The sequence below is a fragment of the Lampris incognitus genome, chromosome 5 (assembly GCF_029633865.1).
Source record: "Lampris incognitus isolate fLamInc1 chromosome 5, fLamInc1.hap2, whole genome shotgun sequence".
Taxonomy (NCBI): domain Eukaryota; kingdom Metazoa; phylum Chordata; class Actinopteri; order Lampriformes; family Lampridae; genus Lampris; species Lampris incognitus.
In genome coordinates, this window is record NC_079215.1 from 21,717,871 (window position 1) to 21,739,010 (window position 21,140).

Sequence of the window (21,140 nt, forward strand, 5' to 3'; positions counted from 1 at the left end):
GCCACCAGAACCGCTGTTGTATGACAAACAAGGTCCTGCGTACTCCAGGGTAACAGGATAACTGGGAAGAGTGGGCGCAGTGGATGACCTGTGAATGCAAGACAGGAGGCACAAACAGCCGGTTCGGCGGGCAGCCGGCCGGAGGTTGACAGTTCACATTGGCCTCATTGACCCTTCTCTCAATGTCCCAAGTGACGGAACCCACAACACACGAGGGAGGAAGAATGAGAGTAGGATCTTTACAAGAGTGCTTGGAGGGAAACAAACGGGAGGGAGCATCAGGCTTTAAGTTCTTGGAGCCAGGGCGATAAGACAGGGTGAAATGGAACTGGTTGAAAAGGAGAGCCCACCTTGCCTGCCGAGAGTTGAGCCTCTTTGCCGTACTCAAGGTTTGTATGATCCGTCCAGACGAGAAAAGGCTGTTCGGCCCCCTCCAACAAGTGCCTCCCCTTCTCCAATGCCACCTTGATGACAAGCAGCTCACGAACGACCAGAGGAGGCACCAGTGCAGCGACCAGGACATATACCCACATCCGGCTTTCCACCCGCAGAAACGGCCAATTGTGTTTGTAGGGACGTCCGACCAAGCCAGAGGTAACACGGGGATTCGAACCGGCGATCCCCGTGTTGGCAGGCAACGGAATAGACCGCTACGCTACCCGGACGTATTATTAGTATTATTATTATTATTATTAAGCATTTTATTAAAATGGGGGCGGCCCCGGTGACGTGATGTTCTCTGAAGGGAGGCTCCGGCTTAACTTTGAAAATCCATGATTTAGAATACCTGTGGAACTGGCCCTGACTATATCCATCCATCCATCCATCCATTATCCAAGCCGCTTATCCTGCTCAGGGTCGCGGGATGCTGGAGCCTATCCCAGCAGTCATTGGGTGGCAGGCGGGGAGACACCCTGGACAGGCCGCCAGTCCATCACAGGGTCCATCCCTGACTATATCTCAGAATATAAAGCGGAACTGCTCCAGCTATATTTCTGCTGTGGTGACTTATTCACAGTGCGTTACAAATTAGGTGACTTATTCTCTATGTCTCTGTGGTTACTAAACTCTCTCATAAACAGGCTACTGTTTAATTATAATGTAATTATGTATCGCCCAGACTATAACTGTCCAAGATATACACCACAAGTATTTTAGAATACTATGTTAGAATACTTTTAATACTATGTTAGAATACTTTTAATTGATTTTGTTTTAGTAGTGGCTATTTAGTTCAACATTTGGATTAGATGTCTACTAGATTTTCAATTACAATTAAATTAAGCCCGGTTTTAGAGACTGGGCTAAATTTGGTTGAAAAGTGACCATTTTATATCCAGAATATAAAGTGGAATTTGTGCATTCCGGCTATATTTCTGCTGTGGTGATTTATTCACATTGCATTACAAATTAAGTGACTTATTCTTGATGACTGTGGTTGATAAACACAAACATGCTATCGTAAATACTTGGCCCCAGTCAAGTCTTAATTTGATACATCATATGAGATTTCGTTGACACATATCATGAGTATGAAAAAATAACTGAACTAGAAGACAGTTGAGTGGAAGGCTTTATTTCATTCCCCGAGACTGTTAGGAAGAAGGTACTGGATTTACAAAACCTCATCCAAACAATACAAATGTGTGCCAATGTTTTACAAAATGTCTTGACATTTAAGAAAATAAATCAATAAAAAAAATCTCCATATAAAAGTTTGTGAAGTCTGTACCAGTCTGCTGAAGTAAACCAAAGAAGGTACATCACTGTAGGTTTATTTTGTGATGTTGATATTAAGTTGTCCACCATCAATAATGGTACCCTTGACAATAGGAGCAATGATGACACTTTCATTCCGCGCGCTGAGTGAGACACTGGAAGAATCTGGCACAACAGATGAGGAATCAGCCTTTTTTTGGCATGAAACAGCTGCGAAATAGAAAAAAAGTACAGAAATTGATTATATATATATATATATATATATATATATATATATATATATATATATATATATATATATATATATATAAAAAGACAACTTTGACTCTTGCTATCCATCTAAGTGGAGAGCAGCTGTACTTGTTCCAACCCTTTTCAAAAGGATTTGTACGACTAAGGTCTCTCATTAACTGCACCTGCACATGTTGCCATTAACTTCTCAGCAGCACTGTTGTGGGACATCTTCCTCAGGATTTTTTCAGTGATGGTCATGGCTTCTGAGCAATAGGTTTTTACCATCTTATCAACTGTGTCCTGCCTGTGCGGGCTCTGAAGGTAGGACTTTGGAATTGGTTTAAGTCCCTCCATTACCGGCTGAGAGAGATGCCACTTAAACTTTCTGAATCCATTATCATCTAGATCCTCTAGGGCAGACAGCAGCTGTTCAGGAACCAGCATCAAAGACGATGAATGGGGAATGTCCATCTTCAGGGTCGAAATTGGTCTGGCAAAAATCAGAACATTATACAGTGAATAACAATTATATGAAAACACAGCTGTCATTTTCCACCCTGTGTTCCCTCCCCTTGTCCCATCCCTCTCAACTGATTACAGACTTAAAAAACAAAAAACAAAACAAAAAAACCCCAAAACAAACAAAACAAAATGATAATAAAATCAAATAAAAAGGGTGCTTCTAAAATCAATGCACAACATCATACTACCACCCTACTCCCTCAGAGCTCGTTCCTGCTGGAGAAGGTTAACAACATTAACATCATGTCTTACGAAATACATAAAAGGTCTCCAGATATCGTCAAAAACACATTTCTATACGTCTAACACTATAAGTTATCTTTTCCATTGACATGTTTGACGCCATTTCTTTAATCCACATTCCAATTCTTGGCCCATCAACATTTTTCCAATTAAGAGCAATTATATGTTTAGCTTGTAGTATACATATGTCTACAATACTCAAGTCTTTCTTTGTAAGTGTGGGTTGGTCGGATATATACCCAGAATAAAAAGCTTTTGATCCAGTGGTAATTTCTTTGATAAAATTTGATTAATCATATTAATAATATCCTGCCAAAAGGATTTCACTTTTACTCATTCCCATATACAGTGGTACAGTGTCCCTCTTGCCTCATTACACTTGGTATAGGTATCAGGAATGTTATCATTAAACTTATGCAATTTAACAGGAGTTATGTATGTATGCATCAGCCATTTATACTGTGTAAGTTTCAGGCTACTGTCGACTGTCTGCCTCTGAGCCTTCATGCCTCACTCTAGTCTTCTATGGACATGTCCTCATCTATATCTTCCTTCCATGGTCTCAGTTTGGATTCTGAGGTTTCATCAGACCCAGATACAAACAAGTCATACAAAGATGAAATCAAACCTTTATCATAACAGTGTCCTATGACTGCTACCTCTATTGAGGAAATAGCAGGTATCTCTAATGCTTTTGAAATGCAGATATAAAGCTCCCAAGTTGTGTGTATCTGAAAAAATGATTCTTTGGGATGTCATATTTGCTTGATATTTCTACAAAGGACATAAGTACTTCATCTTCTCTGTACATATCTTGCACTTTCCTTAACCCTTTTTCAGCCCATATTTGAAAGCCTGGATCACTTTTTCCTGGTTTAAAGTTGGCATTACCCCAAATAGGACCGAAGCGTGACCAGGAAGGGTTAATATTTAAATATTTACAAATGTCAAACATTTAAATATTTACAAATGTCAAACCAAATGTTAATCATGTTCAATACAATATGGTTGTCTGTATGTTTTCTAAAGTATTTGCGATCTGATGAATACAAATACAAGTGCATTGGTAAGCTTGGCGAAATAGAACTGGATTCCAAATCCATCCAAGAAGCAGGGGGGCTTTCAGATGAAAAATAAAACATTATGGACCGCGGTTAAGCTGCCCAGTAATACCATTGGATGTTTGGGCATTTAAGGCCTTTTGAAACTGACAAAGCATTTGATACTCAGCAAATAAAGATGTTGGTCCTACAGATGTGCCTTTGACTCATTTGAGTTTTTTCCCCCACTGCTGTGCAGACATCAAGGATGTGCAGAAGGCTGGGCTAAAGTTGTCCAAGTAACAGCCCATTTGCCCTGTTTGACTGGGCTGCCCCTCGAGGAAAAAAAAGTCATAATAATTGATTTATTTTTGCTGTTGTGGCTGCATAAATACGAGAGTCCATTCTAAAGTTAGACCAAATTAAACCACCATATCATACAAACTTTTATTACTTTTTGATAGGCATGCTTCCGTGGGACACAGAGAAATGTGACTGTAACATGATACCACCAACAGCTACTGGAAATGTTATATTCAATCCATTTATTCAGGAGCTCTCCCACACCAAATGAATCTCCCACTCCTAACTACTTCGTCTATACAACTCCTAGCCAGTAGATGATGCCAACACCACACCCCTCCTCTTCTTGGATTAATACTTTCATAACAAATAGAACTTAACTAATGCAGAACTGTGTTTAACTTATTTCTACTTTGTATTGTCTTAATACAACAACGTGTGCCCATACATTTCATTTCACTTATGAAACATAAAACTCAAATGCTTCAATAATATTTTCACTTATTAAACATAACAATATAAAACTCAAATGCTTCAATAACAGAGCAAAACAACCCTCGATGGCTAGGGGTAGACTGCCCTGCCACCGAGACAGTGTTGGAGGTTTATTCTGTTCCCTTTAGACCGCTGTCTGTCTATCTAGTATCTAATATAGTCCTGAAACCTCACAGGCTCTCTTCTAGACAGTGATGATCTGGTCTGGTCGATGCTGATTCGCCAGCTTGCTTGCTTTCAGTCAAAACATCAGGTCCAGTCCATGAATCTGCATCTTCTTCTGTGCTTTGTGTGAACTGTGTGCCCTCTGAAAAGATCCATGCTTCAACAAATGAGACGTGTCTCCTGATTTGTCTGCCGTCTCTTTCAAGGACAACGGAGGATCCTTTTCTGTCCACCACTCGGTAAGGCTCTGACACAAAAGTGGTTGACAACTTGTTGTGTTTTGGTTGTTGTAGTAGGACCAAGTCACCATGCTGGATCATGCTTTTGCTGGCATGTCTGCTTTTGTCAGCGTACCGTCTTCCTTTTTCCTTTCGGACAGCATCAGTGAGCCGAAAAGCACTGTCCCGAGCCTAGCTTCCCTGTTGTGTGGTGGACGGCAACTGAGGGAGTTCGGTGCGGATCTCGCAGTTGAAGGGAAGTTCTGCTGGACTCTGGCCTGTGACAGGAGTGTAGGCCAGAAGAAATGTGTAGAACTTTTTACGCCAGTTTTTACCTTCAGCATGAGCTGTGTGACTTGCTTTGCAAAGTGTCCTGCTTTGCAGCTCCACTTTACCATTCGCCTGCAGCCAGTATGGTATGATTCATCGGTGACTGATTCCACTAACCTGCAGGAATTCTTTGAATTCACTTGATGTGAACTGTGTCCCATTCATTGTCTGACACGACTGTCTCTGTGTAGTCCATGTGTGGTGAATGTCTCTGTCATATATTTTATGACATTAGCAGTAGTAATGGTGTTCAACACACTAACTTCTACCCACCTTGAGTAGTAATCTGTGCTCTCCTGATGGGAACAGCCCACACATGTCGACAGCTACGACTTGCCATGGTTTTGCTGGTAATTCTTCTGTTCACACAGTAGGAATGGTTCTTGAGGGTGCAGCAGTCAGTTAGCATGCAGAACAAGATCTGACTAACTGCTCTGTTTTGCTATCTTTGCCCGGCCACCATATTTTTGTGCGCAAACGCTGTTTTGTTTTTACTATACCTTGATGCCCTTTATGAGCTAATATCAGGATTCTTAGATATGCAGCCTGCGGTATGACGATAAGAGTCCCCCTTAGAATCACATGTCCAATGCAGGATAGCCCCTCCTTTACTCGTATGAATTCAGAGCTGCACGACTTGCAGTCACCACTCTTGATGTACCTCCTCAACACAGCCAAGGTGGTGTCTGCTGCAGACATCTCCTCCAGCTCAAGTGGTGTGAATGCCTGCGGCACAGCATGTTTAGCGACATAATAAATGTGTTCCTCACCGACCACTGGAGATGGTGGGGGGTTAACTGTCAACTGAGACAGTGAATTGGCCGCATTCTGTGACCCAGGTTTGTACATCACCTTGAATTTGTAAGGCTGCATCCTCAGGGCCCACCTTTCGATCCTGGCTGGAGGTTTTGATTTTGGCGAGTATATTGTTTCCCGCAACTTGTGGTCAGTGACCATCACAAACTCCTTTCCATAGAGAAATACATGGAATTTCTCACAAGCCTACACTATCGCCAAAGCTTCCTTCTCCGCCTAGGAGTACCGTCTTTTGACATCAGACAATGCACGACTGGCACAGTACACCAATTTGAATGACCCATCACTTTGGCTTTGGCCCATAATGGCGCTGAGGCCCACTGGACTGGCGTCTACAATGACACGTGTCTCTGCAGTCTGGTCGAAATGGGCTAGGACAACAGCACGCGGAGTGAGACTGACCCAAATGACTTTGTTTACAATGATGAACCCAACCCAACGTCAGGCCCAGTGACCTCAGGCGCCCCTCGCTACCCAAGAAGGGTTGCCGTGAAGCGGCCAGAGTACCTTAATGATTTTGTGCCATAACATAACACCTTGGAATGTGTTGTAGTGGAGCATTAGTTTGGTTTTTGTATGCCGTTAATTAAAAAAAACAAAAATGTTCATGTTGTGATACCTCTAGTGGGATTTGTTACAAGGAGACTTCAACCCCTATCCTATAGCAGGAATGTAGTGTTTAAACTTCAACCCCTATCTTATAGCAGGAATGTAGTGTTTAAACTTCAACCCCTATTCTATAGCAGGAATGTAATGTTTACTTTCTTGGGAATGTTGGAGGGATGTGATGTTCAGTATTAGGGGAATACACCTTTAAGGACACAGGGAGTTATGAGATAGTAAACAGAGCAGCCACGGGAGCGGGAAGGTAGACGAGAGTCAGTCGGATTTTGTGCACATCATGCACCAAGCGAAATAAACATGCCGAAGTTCCACGGCTAATTCAGAAAGGGTGTTATAATCTGTGAGAGGGAAAAGTAGGTCATTACAGGTTCCTGAGCGTCTGAGGGCAGAATGCATGTCATCTGAGGTATTTCTACATACTAGGAGAGCTGCTACCACTATCCAAAGATTCACACCGTTAATATCCATGCTCTGCTAGAAAGATGGATTCGTCGTCAGAGTTGGAGAAAGTACAGGTAGAAGTAATAAGAGAATTATGTGTGCTGTCCAGAGATATTCTAGTGGAGTTGTGTGACTATCGAGCATGTTACTGGCAAGGGTCGAACAGCACTCATCACGCTAATTTCAAACTACCTAGAGAGAAGAGCTAGAAAAACTTGAGGATAAAGGAATGGCTCACTTGCTACATCTTAAAGACAACATCTCTGAGCTCCAGACAGCTTGTAAAACCGACACACTAAAACAAGTAGACGAGGAACCTAAAAAAAACAAGATGAAGAGAAGGAAAGAATACTGAGGGAAATTGAGGCTTTGCAGCTTCAGTTGAAACAGAATGAGAAAGACAAGCAGGAGAACAGGGAAATAAAAAACATGGCTGAATTTAATTTCTTCGTCCTCAAAAATACAACATTAAATGCATTTGATGGTGGCCAGCAAGGGGAACACAGATGCCACAAGGCAAGCTTTGTACTGATCACCATGCTTGCCGGTTGATTTCTGTATGACGGATTCATTTCTGATGCGTTTCCTACAGCTGCTGCTAAAATTGAATGGCTACCTACCAAGACATATCACTGCTGAACTGGTAATAAATACCATGCCTACTTTCTCTGGGCTGAAGTAAGCATACATCTGTCTGATATAACTTGGTCATTAGTAATGCTGTCAATGATGCTCGGGTACTGTTATAGCATCACAGCATCAATGCAGCTTTACAGCATTTCATTAAAAGTCTCCTTAAACACAAACTGTGCAACTTAATAAATTGTGTGAATAAGTGAAATCACTACATTTACTTCTTTGGGCATGTTTTCATTTAGGGGCTATGAGCCTATACGTTACTTTCAATTTGAAATTCAAAAAATAATACAGTCTTATTTGGTGAAAAATCAAAACTAAATGTAGTTTCCATGACATGATTTATCCTCACAGCCTTACTCATCAGTGTTTCTCTCTGTCACTTCTCCCTGCGTAGGTTACTTTTGTCTCTTGCGCACATCTGACACGCTGTTGACTTTGGCAGTGAAAGGAAAAGGCCATTGTGATATTTAACTGGTTGTGAGTCAGGAGGAAAACTGAAGTGATGTGTCTCAAAATTATAGCGTGTATTCTGTTCATGCCTAGTTGGCTGAGAAAGTCGATATGAAATAAACAGTACTTTAACCTGGAATATGTTGCAGAATGACTGGAAACTTCCACAGTTAATCTCACTGAGCCATTTTAAATCCACATTGAGAGTACTTGAAGCTGATTTCACAGCATGTACTTGTTTTTTATAATCTGCTTGTACTTTACTTTTTTTTGTCTTTTGTTTGTGTTTTCAAATGTGTAATTTTGCAACTGTGTGATTTTGCAACTGTGCTTTCTAGTTGCTGCTGCCTATCTTGGCCAGGTCTCCCTTGAAAAAGAGGTTTGTAATCTCAATGGGATCCTCCTGGTTAAATAAAGGTTAAATAAACAAAAAAATTCATCCTCAGAGAGTGCACCACACTGCATAGGGCAGGAAATTGGCATCCTCATCACATTTGTCCCTGGATTGTTTGTATAACTGCTACAAACTCTATGGTAACAGGTAATCAATTGTTATGAGCTGTGCTGGAGCTGCTATCCATAATATTATCAAGTGGTCTGTGTGTGTGTGTGTGGGTGTGTGGGTGTCGGCATGTGCATGCACACACATGTTCCTGCTTACTGTGTTTCAGTCCTACAGTCCATTATTCTTGACCCTCCCTTCCTTCCTGGCTTGATATACCAATAGGGAATGCCCAGGGTGGGTTCCACCGGCCTAAGTACAAGGGGACGCCTGAAAGTCCACTTCAGACACACCCACCCACCCAAACGTTCACATACTCACACGTATAGCTGAGTTGTCCAGGCTGGTCTCAGGCAGCTACCGTCAGCCTTTGACAGTCAGTCGGTATTTTGGAGAATCACGTCAAATCAGCTGTTAATATCGCTCACCAGGAAAGCAGAGAAAGGATGTATGTGTCTGGATGGCCAATTGCTCTTCTTCTTTTTCATCTCTTTGAAACAGGTGAGTGAGTGCCAGCTGAATATAACGGGCAGGTGAACTACAGACTGGTGAGCCTTAGTCTTACAATGATGCAAATCATTTGATTCCATGGTTAAACACAGAAGTTTTGCTAAACATATAATTTTCATTTTTTACAACAAGTAGAACATGGATACCTTACGAAATCCAATTTTTTTTACAATATTTTTATTGGGATTTTCCACTGTACAGTACAGAAAACAGAAACCCATATTAAAAAAAATGTTTTTTTTAGACATTTAATTGGAAGGTGTATTTTGTAGTTTATTGCACGATAGAGTTTGCGGCATTTATGCATAATGACAACACTTGCTAAAGGGGATAAATGTTTTGTTGTATTTTTTGGGGGGCTGTGACTTTTTGATTTTGTGTTCATATTCTTGACGGAACAGTGAAAGACAGAACTAAAAGACAGAACCGAAGCTTCAGCAATTTAACGGCGTAGGGTGGTAGATTAACTAAGAAAACGCACACACACACTCTAACACTCAGACATACACACATGCACATGGACACACAAATGATCTACAGCGGGTGAGATCATCTGACATCCAGAGGACCAACCTCAGGATTCTGTAAAACAATAGTCATAGAAAAGAGGATCGAGCTCGTTGGCTTGGGCAGGGTGTCCTTCCTTCCTGAGAGGAACACACTGGGTGGATTCGGCATGGTAGGACACAATGGTTCACAGTAGATCAGCTAAATGTGATATTATTTCACTACCCAGCAAAATTCAATTGACCTCTGCCCCTTTTCTGCGAAAAGAGTGAAAACTTAGAAGGATGCCATATGATGTGGTAGAAAACCCGTAACTGTGTACATCCACATCAGTGCAGAGCCATTCATTAGAGGTGGATGGGAAATGTGCATGATTATCAACACAGTATCAATTAACAGGTCATATTTAGTATCAAATAGCAGCTATCTCTCATGTTGGAATGAAACACCTGAAACACACGCAAAGATTACAGAGATCAAATTGAAAGTGCGTTTTATCTCAGCTCTGACACTGACTGCATTAAATGATAGTGTATGTCGGTCTCATCCGTTCACTCCCTGAATATTTCTCATGATCCCAGTTTCCTTATCCCCTACTTTCACTCTTCATCCTGCATCTTCCTCACCTCCTCCTCTTACTTCTCCCTCTGCAGCCATAAACTCAGCTCTTTCTTCCCTGACTCTCGGTATCCCTATTTCACACCCCTCCTCTCGATTGCACCCCTGTAGCTTCATCAAAAGAAGATCTGTGCCCTCTGATGATCTCACCCTCCAGAATGGTGGTCAGGTAGGATGAACAATACTTGGGAGAAGCTGCTTACATCGTTCCTCAGGAAACACTCCATAACAAAGATATTGACAGTGTTCCCTTCTTTGGTGCATGTAGGACAATAATATTATAAATAGTTTAACACTCATCCACCAGATGCTATCATTAATCATCACGCACCATTAATATGTGAATGACTACCCCTCACCTATGATTTCTCCCATCAAGTGCTTATAAACTCATAAAAGCAGTGATTCTTCAGGAGTGATGAACATCTAAATGACCTTGCCTGCACCACTTGTGTTTGTCTTTGTTTGGAAGGCTGTACATAACTGAGAAATGTACCCAAGTTATATATGAACATTTTACTGATTTGCCATTTATACGTGTTCTAGTGCTAATACTAAGTGATTTCTTTTTCTCAGACATCTTGCTATTTATCACTGCACTATAATGCAAATGCAGGACTCAGTTTGTCTTGACATGTATCGAACTTCTACTTCTTATAGATGAATCTGGTGACCGATTTGTGTGTTCCGCCACCTAGCAGCGCTGCCATTACTGCGGTGGCAAGTCGTAGTGAGTCAGTGTGCTGCTGCCTGCTGACAGTGCCTGCTGACAGTGCCTGCTGACAGTGACAGCAGCATGGATAATAACCCAAACCCTAGATGAGTAGAGATTGACTATTGTTAACAAAAACCTACCATGCTGTTGTTATTGGGAACAGTCTTTTCTGTTAATATTGTAGTGACCGGGGGAGGCAGTCGCCCTGACTGTTAGCGGTTCTGCGCTGGGGGAGCGCAATGACTGGTGGGACTGTTGATGTTAGATTTTAAATTAAGTTTTAATGATGTTGTGTTCATGTTGTGGTTATTGTTGTGTTGTTTGTTTGGGGGTTCGACTCGGACTAAGTAGAAGACCGTTTACTGCCTGGCTGACCCTAGGACCATGATTTAGACTGATGTCGCCAGCTGGGACATGGGGTGGGGGGCGTTATCATTGTGTTCTTGTCAGTTCTGGTCTGTTCTGGCCTGTGTAAATTAAAGAACACTGCTGGGGTTGTGCGGTGTATGGGGCACGGGAGTTGCGAATAAAAAAAGTTCTCTGCCTCCTCACTCATTCTTGCTGTCCTTCTAAATGGCCACAAGGCGGCATTCGAGGTCGACATGAAGTACAGTATGTACCCACAAGTGGCATCACATCTCAAGCAACAAGTAATGCAGACACAGAGTCTTCGGAGGAGTATCTTTACAGTTTCCCGACCAAAAGCAAATCTTCCACATGCAAAGATAAAGGTCGGTGACTGCAGTATAGAAGTGATGCTTGATACAGGGGAAACTGTGAATATTATTGATGAAACAACTTGATGAAACAACATTGGTGGAATCCAGGTCACAGTTTACAAATGCAACATTCCATGTGCTACAGGGAAGTAATGGCAGTTTACTTGGCTATGATACTGCCAGTCAGCTGGGATTAATCAAAATTGTTTACACACTTCACACATCTCCACAATAGCCAGTGCAGCCCACAACAACCTCAAATCTGAGAAAAGTGAATACAGTAAATGATCTCCTCACTGAGTATGCTGACCTTTTTCATGTGGTGGGCAAATTGAATGACTTTCAAGTCGTTACATATAAGAAAAGATGTTCCTCCAGTCACACAACCTCACAGAAGCATACTATTTCATGTGAAGAAGCGAATTGAGGCTGAATTGCAACTTCTAGAGGACCTTGACATCATGGAGAAAGTGAATGTTCCCGCTCCATGGGTCTCTCCAGTTGTTGCTGTTCCAAAGCCAAAAGACCCGGAAGCAGTGCGCGTTTGTGTGGAAATGAGGATACCAAATCAGGCTATCAAAAGAGAAAGACATCTCACACCTATGTTAGATGACGTGATACAATTACTCAATGGAGCCAGGTTCTTCTCAAAGATGGATTTAAACTGTGGGTATCATCAGCAGGGCCGGTCCTATGCTATTCTGGGCCGGGGAGCAACCATTGCTCACCGCGCCCCCCTCAAAAAAAACCAACAAAAAAAAAACCACAGACATGCACGACTGTCACAACCACCAACACCCATAAAGCCTAGGCCTACGCACGCACGCATACACCACACAGCTGTGTGTTGGGTGAGCACAGGTTACCAGAAAAAAACAACCAATTCAAAATAATATCAACCACAGGACACAATTACAAGCAACCACGCTACAGCGGGCTATTGTAAAGTCCTCCTCATTATCTTACCTTAAAACTTTACGCGTCGTGTCTTGACCACTGCAAATGTTGCAATTGTGTGAGAGAAGGTCTGGTTCTGGCTGCATTCCATGTCAGGCTGTTGTGCCCAATCACACACAAGAACCTCTCCGCATGTCTGAGCTGCCATCATCACCATGGGAAAAAGTTAGTGTGGATTTCTGTGGTCCATTTCCCTCTGGTGATTACCTTTTGGTGGTCATTGATGAGTACTCCAGGTATCCAGAGGTAGAGATTCTATAGTCCACATCAGCCAGAGACACAATTCCTAAAATTGACAAAAAATTCTCTACATTAGGTATTCCACTAGCCCAGAGTATGCAGACTTTGCAACATACTTGGGTTTCAGACATAGAAAGATAACTCCACTGTGGCCTCAGGCTAATGCAGAGGCTGAACGTTTTAGGTGTACCCTATACATGCTGCCCATGTTGAAGGTCGTCCATGGAAACAGACTCTGTATGCATTCCTGCCACGCCTCACTACTCAACTGGAATGGCTCCTGCTGATGTGCTGATTTGTTCAGCGCCCAGCACTGGCGCCAAAAGCCAGAGTCACCCAACTGGCGGGGAAACGACAGCGGAGTGTCCTAGTGAGGGGACTGCAACTCCAGTCTCCAGCCCCCCTTCAAGGCCGATTCACGCTAGTTGGCCGCCTAGGTCACGCCAAAAGATTGAATCTGGAATGCCAACTCGACAGTCGATCCTGGTAGACACGGGGTCTACTATTTCCCTGGTGTGACCTGGTGTCATCTGGGCACTACTGGCCCACTCTTGGTTACATGGTCGCTGGCCGGCGCCCAGCTGATGATGGTGACAGGAAAGAAGACTTGCATGAGAGGGAGAGGCTGGAGACCAGGAGCTGGCGCACGAATCTGGCTTGCCAACATCCAAGACCTGTGCATCATCGGCCTGGACCTGCTGACCCGCTGGGGAGCCTGTGTTAATGTGTCAGAGGCAACCATTACCCTCAACATGAAGACCGTGGCACTCCGGTCTTGCCAGGGAAGGAGTGGGCTCAGGAACCAGCGAGCCAGTCACCGAGCAGCCGCTGCTCAGCAGGCACAGAGTCCTGGTGCAGCATTGAAGTGCTGCTGCTGTCAGCGGCACTCCAGTGCTCCAATGCAGATGACGCTGCGGCCGTCCAGACAGGCAGCAACAAGGAGAGGTGGTTCCCGTTGACCACGCAGCAACTGAGGCAGCAGGAGGAACAGACCTGGTCCTGGCGCTTGCTGTAGATGGGGCGGCACCCCAAGTGGACAAAGATATCAGCACTGGGGCCTGAATTAAAGACCTACCACTCTCAATGAGGCAACTTCGAGTTCCACAGCGGTTGGCGTACCGGAGGTGGCAAGCTCCCAGACGAGGGAGTGGCCTCCTGCAGCTATGGGTGCCCCGTGTGCTGCGTCCCCAGGTTCTCCAGATGGTCCACGGCTTGGTGGGGGCGGGGCACTATGGGAATACCAAGACCCTCCATTGCCTCAGGGGGTGGTTCTACTGGCCTGGCTTTCGACAAGACGTAGCGCACTGCTGCGACTCCTGCACCTGCTGGGCTGGCTCGGAGTGTGGCAGAAGAGGGCCTATGACACACGGTGCTTTGGGTGGTCTGTTCACCAGCAGCGACACCCTGGACTTTTGGGGTACTATGTATTGGGTGATGGGGTTGTCGGGGACGACTGACCACTCAGGTGGGGGCTATGTAGCGACCGGGGGAGGCGGCCGTTCTGACTGTTGGCGGTTCTATGCCGGGGAATGCAATTGATGATGGGACTGTTGATGTTAGATTTTAAATTATGTTTTAATGATGCTGTGTTCATGTTGTAGTTATTTTTATGTTGTTTGTTTGGGGGTTTGACTCAGACCAAGTAGAGGACCATTTACTGACTGATTGACCTTAGGGCTGTGACTTCGATTGATGTCACCAGGTGGGACATCAGGGGGGACATCGTTGTGTTGTCGGTTCTGGCTCGTGTAAATTAAAGAGCACTCTCGGGGTCGTGTGGTGTATGGGGCACAGGAGTTGCGATTAAAAAGAGATTGCTGCCTCTCGACTCATTATTTCCCACTGGCTCGCCACAATATTCCTGATCTACTTCTGGCGAACATCTTGGTCCTCTGCAAGCCCAGGGAAACTATGTAAAGAGTATGGTCTCAGACAGGGGCACTCTTCATGAAGTAAAGGCTTGTGTATTTCACATTGTTTTTTTCCCAAAGTTGAAGTTTGCCACTATTGTTGGAGCAGCAGAGAACTGCACAGGCTCTTCCCGAACTCCTAAACATCGTTGTCAAACGTAACATTACATAGAAAGTAAAGGTAAAAGTAGAAAATGTACACTTCTTATGACAGCTTGCATTCGTTCAAATGCGTGTGTATTGTAGGGAGACGCCACCGCAGTAATGGCGGCTTGTTTACTTCGATACTTCACAGATTCGTGTATATTTTTCCTGCACCTCCCAATCCATGTCATCTACTCCATTAGATATCTTCAAGCTGGTGGTCAGTTGGGCAACTGATGTGATTTTGGGTTTTGTTGAAGGTAAACTTGTGTATGAACCATCTTGTTACAGGTTTGGAGATCCAGTGTCAGCAAACTGCTCTCTTCCAAGGACGTGTGTTAGTACCCTGGGCTGGGACGTTTCAGCGGTAGGGGGAGCTAATGCTCATTATAATAAACCTAAGGGATGATTTTGACTGAAAATTTGTATTATTTCACAGAAATTTGGGATATTACACTACACAGTGAAGAGGATGATGTACTCATTTTGCAGCTTTCACGTGAGGGAGATGATAGGCATAGACTCTTTTCCTACATGAACAACCACATTATTGTGGTAACTTTTCATTTATATATCTTTTATAAAGAACAAAACACTAAATTTCAGATATCTTATTAAAGCCATTAAATGTAAGGCTACGGCAGTCCTATCGGCTTACAATATGAGTCACGATGTTTAGGCTAAGCATGACACAAATACATAAACATAAACAACAGTACTCTGAATACATTCGACTTTTTTTCTGTCTTATGCATTTTGAACACCATCAGGGAGCCGATACTTTGGCTTCTGCATCGTATCTAGTCTGGAAAGTGCATCATCTGACTGAGTGGAGCGTTAAGCCCATATGCTTTACACTGTCTGAGATTGGGGAATACCACTACAGTCAACTAGATTTAACTGTCTACCGTGAGTTAATACTTTTATTTTGAAGTGAATTTGAACATGTATTTGTTTTGTTTTTTGTTTGTTTGTGAATTATTCTACTCACCCTTCATGTGGGCATGTTTGTGTTTAACTGCTTCCTTCAGAGCCTCCTGTCAGTGTGTCCATCCATATGAACTTTTCTGGGCCCCTGCTTGAGAATCACCAGTACACTGTGCAGTGCCACGTCCAGGATGTTGCTCCTGCCGAAAACCTCACTGTGACCTTTTATCGAGGACAAATGGCACTTGGGCCACCACAGTTCTCCACATTCATATCGAGGACACCGGTGACAGAAATATTCACTCAGAGCTTCATCACAAGTAGAGAGGATGATGGAGAACAATACTGGTGTGAGGCCAAGCTGGAGCTGGGACCAGAAGGACCACAGCCCCCCCCTGTGGTCAGGTCTCAATATCTCACCGCCACTGTCCACTGTGAGTTGTACACTTATATGCTCTGGCAGCTGTTATCGCAGGTTTCCATTTCCCATACTGTAATGTCATGCAGAAGTTTAACTGTAAAGCATCCTGTGCCCTATGACATTCAGTCAGTCATTCAACTGATGGACAACTTTTACTGAAATAATGTTCTCTTCCATTTTCCATCTCCCGCTTTGTTTCTTCGTCATTAAGATCTCTTTTTTCTTTTTAATTTCCCTCTCCCTTTTGGCTTTTTACCTTTTAAAATTCACCAACTTTGCCTCTCTTTCAACTTGTTGCATTTCTCTCACCTGGCACCTCTGGTTCTTCCTTTTCCTTAGTTGGTCCAGACCTTCTTTGTCCTCAATTTCAGCAGGTCAGAGAGGGAGAGCCGCTATCCTGTGAGGTGACAGGAAACCCTAGCCCAGAAGTCACCTGGCTCAGAAATGGTCAGACGGTTGCCCCACCCATATATCCAAGCAGAGCGTATGCTGGGGAATACACACTTATTGCAGCAGGGGCTGTTAAACAGATTGAATATACATTGGAGGTAGAGATCCTCACTGCCAGAGGTAGGTCCTTGTGTGTCTGGGTTTCATTTGTACTGTACAAATGGTGCAGGTGATGCAATTAAGATGTTGATCATCACAATATCTGTCATCTGTTGTGGCTTTTGATAAGTTGTGTTTGTACTCTGTTGTATCTGATATCATTACATTTCTAAAATCTGAACACAAAATACAATGCTGTGTCATTTCTTTAGTTTTTTTTGTCCACCATTTGGATACATCTCATCCTCTTGTTGTTTGTGCAGTATAACCCGATTAATAGGAATTACAGATTTCTGTACTGGCTCATCTATTAATGAGTAACAGAGTCCAAAGACATGCATGTTAGGGGGATAGGTATGGTATGAATACTGTGTAGATGACATGCAGCGCTACTCTGCAGCTAATGCAGACTTCTCTGAATCTGGCAAAATTGCTATTGTTACAAATGGATCAATAAGGTCTATGAAGCTTGCAATTTTGAACAGACACTAGAAGCATTTGGCCCAATTATAGTGTAAAGACACATTGAATTTATCCAATTATGTGAAATGTTTTGGATCCCAATTTCATATTTAATTTCTCTGAAGAGATAATCCTTCTAAATGATGGCCATTCCCAAAGATTTTGAAGGAAATCATGAAACCTACCTTGTCTGACTGACTGAACTCATTGTGAATATTTTCACAAATCCAACTCTATGATGACACAGCCATTCTTGAACAAAAATGTATTACAGCCAAAGCTCAAAAATATTTTTTCTTGGTGTCAGATAAAAAAAAAACAAACAAAAAAAGACAAAAACTATTTCTCTCATTCTTTCCAGGAACTTCAAACCTGCACAGTTGGCATTTCCTGGTGACCGTCATGCTTATTCAGTCAATTTGTTGGCTGTAAAACCTTCTCAAAATACCCTATGCCTCATTAAGATGGACAGTGTGCCTACTGTCAAAAGGTTTATAGTTTGCAATTACACATTTTCTATTAGAAAATGTTTACATAACATTCAAATTTCACCATCAACACTCCAGACTCAAGATTTAAGATATAGTAAGATAATTTATTCTACAACAGCCCCCCTTGAAAGATTCTGCTGAAGTACGTAGTCTAAGTTACAACACTGGCCCTATAAAAGCCATGTCATTGCACTTTGTCTGAAAACACAATTAGCCCATTGGTCAAATCTGCTCTGTAGACCCGGATGGAGTGGCCCTTTCACTGTGGCCAGGTAAGACGAATGAAAAGGAACAGCACCCAAATATGGATTTACCCCTATCCTATGAAAGAGGGTTGTTTTAAGTGGAGTAACAACACATCAACACAGCGAAGCAGGGTGTTGCACCATGTTCATCTTTGTTGTTTTAAAGTGATATACCTTTAAAACACCAGTGGAAAAGACTTACAGTCATTTCTGGTCTTGAACTTTCCCTCAGATATAAGCAGTTTGTTTTGTTTACCATGTAAGAAGTTGTGTCCAAAGAAGTTCAGCTACATTAAAGGTTTCCCATATCATCACTTATTGTTCAGGTTCCTCTCACTTTAGGGGGTGAGCATCCAGGGGTCATAAACTTTTTGATGAAAAGCTGACAATGCTATGGTTTCTTTTCTGTGTGTGTCTTCATTGAACTTAAACACAACTGTGTTGCACAGCATGCATTTTGAAATGTACCAAATTACACCTGTGCTGATCCAATGGAAGGCTGAATCCAGCCTGCGGTGAAATTAACATTGCTAGAATGGAAGGGTCAGTTTTCTTTCTGAATCTTTTGGTAACACTTTATTTTAGGGGGTTGGAAATTACCTAGTAATAAGATGGTAATTATCACATAACTTCATGGAAATAAGGTTGAAATTACCTTGTAATGTCCTAGTAATAAGGTGGTAGTTTTTACAGGTAATTTTACAGCTAACCCTAACCCTTACCCAAATTACAAGGTAATTTCAACCTCATTTCTAAGAAATTACGTGATAATTACCATCTTATTACTAGGAAATTACTAGGTAATTTCTGACCCCCTCTGACTCCCTAAAATAAAGTGTAACCAATCTTTTATAACAATAAGACTTCCTAGCTCTATTGCAGTCATGCATTCATCATTACAAAAACAAAAAACAAAATTAAACTATTAAGGCAACAGCCTGAGGGGACTGTGCAGTTGTAAAAGTAGCTGCTTCATGATGATGCACTTTGATAAAACTTTCTTCAATACAATGCTGTAATCTAAACCACAATGCCACTGTGCTACCCAATTCTAAACATGTCACTTTTTATTAACAAAGTTACTTTGCATTAAAAGAAATTCAAACTATTCATTTCATAATAGCAATTAAAAGCACTAACTACCTTGTCCACCTTTGCCCAACGTATGGTAACCAGCTAGCCCACATATTTTGTCTACAAATTCTAGTGTACTTTCTGGTTATTGCCTCTGCCAGGGAGACTTGGGGAGGACTACTTGACTTTGAAGGAGGTTTACACACAGAGCTCTTGAAGAGTTTAAAAAAATATTTGCCACCCATCATTTGCATGGCAAGACTGATATAAAGGCAATTGATTAATTCAACAATGATAAAGGGGTGGATTTCGAGATGGATGGATACGACTTGCATTACATGAATAGGAAGAACAAGAAAGGAGGTGGTGTGGCTCTATGTAGACAGAAACCTCAATTATATGGTAGAAAACATGTCTCCACCTATTGATGACATAATGGAATGCACTACCATGGAAGTTTACATGGAAAAAATGTTTCATGTAATAGTTGTGTGTACAGAGCAGCTGGATCCAGCATTGAAATATTCAAGGAAAGGACGGAAGAAATGTTTGCTTGGTCAGATCAGAAGGTTATATTTATTTGTGGGGCTTTTTAATATAGATTTGCTGAATCCCAACAGCACAAATTGATGGACGAGTTTATCGATACAATGTATAATATGAGTCTATCCAACGATCTCAAGACCTAGCAGAATAATATCACACTGTGCCACTCTAATAGACAGCATATTCTCAAATAATATGGACAACAATATAGTGAGCAGGTTGTTAATGAATGATATAAGTGACCATTTGCCAGTTTTTGTGATCTATGGCTGTGATTATGTGACGGCTAAGGAAGACAATATGATTAAATACAGGAGAGTGAGAACGGAGGAAGCCATGGGTGCATTTAGAAATTAATTATTAGAACAAAACTGGAAAAAATTATATGAGGAAAAACATTGACAAAGCCTATAATACATTTCTCATAACACTATATGGCAAAAACTGCTCAATAAAACAATACAACAGGAAGCAAAACTATGAGGATAGACCGCGGATTACAAAGGGACTGCAAAATGCCTGTAAAAAAGTTCTCTTCATAGACAGTTCATAAAATGTAGAACAGTAGAGGCAGAAAATAGATACAAAAGATATAAAAATAAGTTAATTAATATTATGAGAATATGCAAGAAAAATATTAGAACAAAATATTAGAGGAAAACAAAGACAATATCAAGGGCACATGGAGAGTATTAAATAGCATTATTGGAAATGGATCAACAAACGCAAGTTACCCTCAGAATTTCATAGACAATGATAAAACTATAAACAATATGAATGATGTGGTAACTGGATTTAACACATTTTTTGTAAGTGTGGGACCAAAACTGGCAGAAGGAATCGATGACCCACAGCCAAAAGAGGTGGGGGCTATTGAGGATTATGGAGATGGACTTCAAAGCTCAGTCTTATGAGAGCTGTAGAAGGAAAGGAACTCGTTGATATTGTTAACAAGATTAAGAGCCAAACGTTGATTGATTGGAATGGAATTGATATGACTTTAGTTAAGGAAGTCATCGATGGTATTGTGAACCCACTGACCTAAATCTGCAACTTGTCTTTCAAAACGGGTACATTACCATGTTATATGAAAATTGCTAAAGTTATCCCACTTTATAAAGTTGGGGATAGGCATCACTACCAATTACAGGCCCGTGTCCTTACTTTCCCAGTTCTCTTAAGATTTTGGAAAAAACTCTATATTGCAAGGTTTGATAATTTTATTGAGAAACAAATTGTTTTCAGGCAGTCAGTATGGGCTCTGATCAAACAGATCGACATCTATGGCATTAATGGAGCTAATAGAAGAAATAACTAATTATATTGATAAGAATATGCAGTGGGAGTATTTATGGATTTAAAAA

The 21,140-nt window shown here is 42.0% G+C and overlaps 1 protein-coding gene across 1 annotated transcript; it reads left to right on the forward strand.

The window, feature by feature from the left end:
- The first annotated feature begins 9,023 nt into the window (after positions 1–9,023).
- Positions 9,024–18,536, forward strand: LOC130113268 (intercellular adhesion molecule 1-like). The gene is made up of 7 exons (XM_056280837.1): positions 9,024–9,242; positions 10,488–10,545; positions 15,353–15,428; positions 15,832–15,970; positions 16,093–16,422; positions 16,749–16,979; positions 17,782–18,536. Exons 1-7 carry the CDS (start codon positions 9,188–9,190, stop codon positions 17,850–17,852), a joined length of 960 nt encoding a protein of 319 aa, XP_056136812.1. The 5' UTR covers positions 9,024–9,187; the 3' UTR covers positions 17,853–18,536.
- Positions 18,537–21,140: the final 2,604 nt, after the last annotated feature.

Excerpts from the sequence above, each read along its gene's own strand:
- LOC130113268 (XM_056280837.1), top strand. The coding sequence starts at position 9,188 with ATGTATGTGTCTGGATGGCCAATTGCTCTTCTTCTTTTTCATCTCTTT. Across the intron at positions 15,429-15,831 it reads TGGGCTGGGACGTTTCAGCG|GGAGCCGATACTTTGGCTTC; the intron begins GTAGGGGGAGCT and ends GAACACCATCAG. Across the intron at positions 16,980-17,781 it reads AGAGATCCTCACTGCCAGAG|GAACTTCAAACCTGCACAGT; the intron begins GTAGGTCCTTGT and ends CATTCTTTCCAG.